Raw genomic sequence first — 6014 nt, forward strand, 5'->3', positions numbered from 1 at the left:
CCTACGTGTGTAATTTTTGCGCCTACGGGTATATGCAGTAACGCACTAGGTGCGCCTACAGGACGCACACGACGCACAAAGGCAATGCCAAGGCGCCTATGGGTCAAGACACGCTCTTTGTAAATAATTTTCTGGCCCTTTTGGGTCTCAAGAAATATGAAGGAAAGAGAAAGGAAATGGCATTGAAAGGAAAGAAAGAGATAGGATATTAGAAGAGTTATTCTGGAGTGTAAAGTGTTAGAAAGAGACAGATGTATTGTAAAGGTGAACGAGTGAAAAGGACAGACATCTTTTGTAGAAGAATAATATGTTAATAAATGCCTCAGCATAAATAGCATTAATATTTATAAGGATTTTTAAAACTCTGTTATCTCGAAATATATAAAAATATGTATTAAATCAGGAATTATGCACATTTAGAATTAATCTATACTCTTTTTGACAATATTTCAAAACAAATTTGAACCGATATTTACGATTATAATTAAATTTAAAAATACCTTCATTTGAAAAGGTTTCTATTGTATCATAAAATTGTACTAAAATATTTAAATACGAAATATAGTCAAAAAGATATAAAAAAAAGATTATTCTGAACACTGCCGTTATGTGCATACAGGATGTTTCGTAATTGTTACATCTATATATGTATGTTTAGATTTAAATAACAAAAATATCTACGCTTAATTATGGTATTAGGGATGATCGATGGTAGAAAACGGTAGAATATTAAAAAAAAATATTGTTCTAATTTTAAAAAATGATCAAAATAACGTGACTTTAAAAATAAAAGTAAATTATGTTTTGATCTTTTTGTAAAACATCGATCATCTCTAAAATATTAAATTTTATTAAACTATATTTAAAATTAAGGATTTGAATCGTATTTCGTTAATTTAATATTTAGATTTAAAAATAAGTTAAAAATCGCTATCTCTTTTCAATCTATCACAAGATGACAAATGACGTCAGAGTGTTTTAAAAATTGGACGATTTATAAAATCGCATATAAAGTGTTACCAGTGATAAACATTGAAATACTAAGTGATTCAGTGTTGACAGTTAAGTGACAGTGCCAGTCGGCATTAAAATTGCCAGTGTTGGACAATTGGTAAGTAAAAATGACTCCTATGTAGACTGTCATAAGACATGAATTTCAGATTTTACACCATTTTAAATTAACTTATTTCTTTTCAAATTAGAAATAATGATAGATTTTTTTGTCCATTACTTTTAAATGACTTTTTTTGTATTATTGGTTGAATTTATTGTAAAATTTGCATTTCAAAGATATGTTAGTTTACATAGGAGTATTTAATATAACAGTATTATTAATATTTTGTGAAATTAAGCTGGTTAATTCGCCATGTTTTTAATTATGGGTAAATGTGCCATACTCGTAAGAGTTCCCGCACTCAACTATCAATAGATTGAATTAACATGAACAATAAAATACTTGCAAACAACTTACTTTCCTCTCATTGGAATGTATTTATTTTCCAACAGCCTTACAAATAAATGCAGCTTAAATTTAAACTTAGAAATAAACTAAGTTTAAGCAAAATTTGGACTTATATTTGCTTATACTCAGTTTATTCCTAAGTATAACTTTATACTGCGTTTATTTGAAAGGCTGAAAGAGCCATGTTTAAAGCCGCTATTGATGACTAAGGTTTTATAGCCAAAATATTAAAACAGAGTTATGTATGGTCAATACATAATGTTGATTTAGCATTTAACTGGCTGATAGGGCTAGTAATTCATTCGAGTATTAATATTATTGACTAAAACACTAGGATTTGCTAAATTTCGTTATAAAATTACTCTGTTCTGAATTAAATTACTTGCTAATTGAAAATTGTCTGCGGGAACTCTAAAAGTTGTAAGTCTTCCAAGACTTTGTGTTCTGGCTGACGAAAACATAGCCATCTCTTTCTAACTTACAGAGAGCAATGTTTCTGTCCTTGTCATACAACTTAGAGGCACTTTGATTTTATTACCGTTAAACGGTAAATAGAATTAATGGTTTCCGATATTTGATTGCATGAACCAAATCCATCCTTTCAAGTTTTCTATACTTGTTTTTGCATTCGATTTGATCGACGTTTTTTTAAATTATTTATATTTATTTGAATATGGATTAGTTTAGGAAATTTTTCTAACGTAAAATACTTTATTATATTTAAAAAAATTGTTAAAAATCTTTTTCAAAGTGCTTCTCAATTACATTATTTTTGATGTTTTAAGATGTCAGTTTTGTTGTAAATTCTTTAACTAAGCTTACATGTTTACATATTGTATATGTAAAAATAAGATTAACATATCTTATTAATAATTGTGCTTTTATTCAATGTTGACGCAAAATATTGGGGGGAAGCCTAAATTTGCATTGAAAAAAAATTGAATAAGATCTGTATAGGTTTTAGCACAAAAAAGAGTTTTCATAAATATACAATTAAATAACAAAATCATACATTCCGTTCCAGCATTTTTATGAAACAATCAACTTTCATTCACACGAAAAAGTACAATTAATTTATATTTGGTTAGAAAAGCTCTTTTTTGTGCATTATTTGTAATGTCATTTGGAACAACAATTCTATTAGTATATAACAACTGTTATATGTATTATATAATATTCTTAAATGTGAAAACTTTTAAATTATCTAATATTTAAGAAAAAAAATCATTCGTTATAGAAACTGGTTATTTCCAGTTCATCTTTTCAGTTTTAAAATGCAACATTTATGTTAAAAAAATGAAATTGTCTTTGGTCAACACAATATTGGATATGCTACGATATAAAAAAAAACAATTAAAAAGTATAATAGCATCTTATTGGTATAAAGAATTAAAAATTTCACTATTTTCATACGTAAGGGCTCACTATGAAAATATATGAAATTGTTTTATTCTGAATGAACAGGAGCGAAGTCCATATTAAATACAGATAATAAAATACAGAGTTCAAGATACACTGGTCATTGTAGCTTATAAAATATTCTTCTTGTCCAAAAACAATTTATTAAAACATGCCGCATTGTCTCAAAGAGATTTTATCAATATGATATGAGTGTTTAGAAAATCTATGTGAATTTTAAATTTTTAAAATATCAATAAAGATCTTTGACCGAAAAATCGGTTTCCAGATTTCTAGAAATATAAAGAGACTATTATTTACTGTAGTTGTAATTCTATTTAAGATGAATCTATGTTTTATTGTATGTATATACTCGTACATACTAAACAATCACAAATAAACCAAAGTTGTATTCCAACAATCTAAAAAGAGAATTGGTTGTTTAACAAAAGAATGTATTGATATATGGAAATAAATAATAATATAGGTGCTTGAATTTCATTACAAACTTACCCATTCTACCCTTTGTCGATGCATTTTCGTGTGATTTAAGAATTTGGTTCCTAAATAAAAATGCAATTCTTACAAATAAAAAAAGACTAACAGTAAATTAATACTTTATTAAATACGTTTTCTCTTATAAATAATCTCAATTTAACCAAATAATGCATATTAAAAACAAAATGACGGTGACGTTTAGTTTTTCCCGCGCTGCGTCTGACGTTGGCATTTCGTTGAGTCGTTCGAAAACATGCGCTTGAGTGATGTTCTGCGGCTGTTCAGATTCCGGTTCCTCTAATGTCGGAGTTATGTCTGTATAATCTGTTACAGGAAGAGTTCGTCCAACTGAAATCAATTATTATAATTATTAAAAGAAATATCAATTCAATTTAGATTTTTAATGAACGTAAAATTTTATTAGGCTCATATTTCAATACAAATTTCCACCGATTTGAAACTAGCTTTCTCCCGCGATTCTGTTCGCTTGAAACTTAAAAAAAATAAAAGTAAGTAGTTCTTCCGGAATATCCTCTACAGCTTTACCAAATTTCATCACGAACTGTTTAGCAGTTTTAGCCACAAAATAACATACACCCATCTAAACTTTCGCATTTATAACATTAGTAAGATATTACCTCCGGGTTCAGTCGCAAAATGTAGCACTGCAGATGTTTTACTCCATCCGAATCTGAAAATATTTATTAGTTAACTTCGGTAACGTAGTATTTTGAAAAAAAAAATGGTGTTAGTCACATTTTAGCGTAACGATTTTATCCCACGATTTCGTACGGTCTATAGCGATTTTAAAAAAAATATCAATATGAGGAGAAAATTACTCTAAAATACCAACATATTTCTAGAAGTAACTGTAGCTTCGTACACAGTCGACGGCGTCAGTCCCCTAACTGTATAACTTGCGCTATGGATTGGACCTGAAACAAATAGATAAATACTAAATAGTACAGATTTTTGATAAATCGCAAAACAAATACCAAAATTCAAAGTAACGAAAAAAGTATTTAACAGCTGTTCCCAAATTAGCCCGCGTAAATTAAAAAAAATAAAACACATTAAAAATATTTCATAATTTCTTAAATTGGTTTAGAAGTTTTTGAGTTTTTTCAACTCATATACAAAAAAAACAAATCTTTCCTCTTTATATTATTAGTAAAGATAGAATCTATCCTATTCCTGATAGTCTACAAACCATCAATGGAGTCTCCAGGCACCACAATCTTGCTCCAGAAGTAGCCAGGTCCAACTGTTGACAAGGAGTCGGCATCCATAGGAGAACGACTTCCGTAGTACGGCCGGATCCAAAGGTTATATTCTAAAAAATATTACTTTGCTAATTTTTAAGTATATTAGCTGTTGCTCCCGACTTCGACTCGACTTTCGACTTCGAAATCAAAAATTAAAAAACGTAGCATTTTAATGGTGAAATAGTTTATGAAATCGGTCTAGTTTTAGAGTTATTTCAATACATACAAAACACAAATCTTTCCTCTGTAAAATATCACTAACTTTCGCCCGAGCCTTCGTCCGCTGGAACTTTAAAAAAAAAGTAAGTAGCCTATGTGTTCCAGATTATCCTCAACATCTAGGATAAATGAGATCCGTTCAGCAGTTTAGACTACAAACATGTAAATTCCGCATTATAATATTATAAATAAGATTGAAAAATGTTTAAGGTAATTTTCAAAAAGAAAATATCTTACCAATAATTGTTGAGTATGAATCCACTTCCCATATAAGTGTGAAACTGGTTGATGTCGCTTTATTTAGCGCTGAATCGACTTTAAATGATGCCACGTTTGGAACACCTGAACAAAAAATACGTAATATTTAATATAATTGTAACTAACAAACACTCAGACCTACTGATCCCGCCAAAATAGCGCGCTACGCCATACGTCTGAATGACATTGACAGCTGTCAGCTAGGGACGTCTATGCCGATGTTCTAGTGTTGCCCGATTTTCTTCTTAACACTATGTTTTTTACATTAAACTTGTATTTTTAAGTATTAAATAGTAATTACTCACCAGTTAGTTTAAATGAAACATCAGCCATCCCTAATTTATTCTCAGCTCGGAACGTATAGTTCCCTAAATCGGATTTCCTCACAGTTCTGAATATTAACTGATGTGAATTCTCATGACCCATAATAATTATTCTGAAATAGATGATAGAAATAACCGTAAAAAAATTACCGGTAAAATTACATAGACACATCTCTAGGTTAAGGATGTACTTGTTTCAATGATTTCGATAAAATCGCCAAATACTTGTTAGGTTTCTGATTTTATACATAAGATATGAGAGAAATAAGTAACTAATGCTTTATTATGACTTTCTTTTACATACAGAGCGTTTAGTTCAGAATTATAATGCTCTATTTATCAATAGTCAATCCCTTCTATTTAAAATACATTTCTTGCATAAATAGAGAAAAAAAACATGTTAACTCAGTGAAGTTTTTTTGTAGAAAAAAATTATATGTTACTTATGCACTAAATTCAGGGTTAATAGACAACCATAAACACAGCTCAGAGAAGACACCATAGATTAAAAAACTGTTTATGGAAATGGAATGTTGCCTTATTGTGACAAATTACAATGTTTACCTATCGTCAGTTTTGACCGGTTTTCCG

General features: G+C 29.2%; 1 protein-coding gene across 1 annotated transcript in view; it reads right to left on the reverse strand.

Moving 5' to 3' along the window:
* Positions 1–3498: 3498 nt before the first annotated feature.
* LOC106099868 (neuronal growth regulator 1-like) overlaps positions 3499–6014 on the reverse strand; it is a 9821-nt gene continuing 7305 nt past the window's right edge. The window contains exons 6-12 of the mRNA XM_013278552.1: positions 5988–6012; positions 5406–5536; positions 5080–5184; positions 4569–4691; positions 4212–4293; positions 3997–4049; positions 3499–3706 (exon numbers count right to left, since the gene is read on the reverse strand). Of these exons, the coding sequence (XP_013134006.1) occupies positions 3510–3706; positions 3997–4049; positions 4212–4293; positions 4569–4691; positions 5080–5184; positions 5406–5536; positions 5988–6012 (716 nt within the window). The 3' untranslated portion in view covers positions 3499–3509. The remainder of the gene's footprint in view (positions 3707–3996; positions 4050–4211; positions 4294–4568; positions 4692–5079; positions 5185–5405; positions 5537–5987; positions 6013–6014) is intronic.

Source organism: Papilio polytes, unplaced genomic scaffold, assembly GCF_000836215.1.
Source record: "Papilio polytes unplaced genomic scaffold, Ppol_1.0 DF824325.1, whole genome shotgun sequence".
Classification (NCBI taxonomy): domain Eukaryota; kingdom Metazoa; phylum Arthropoda; class Insecta; order Lepidoptera; family Papilionidae; genus Papilio; species Papilio polytes.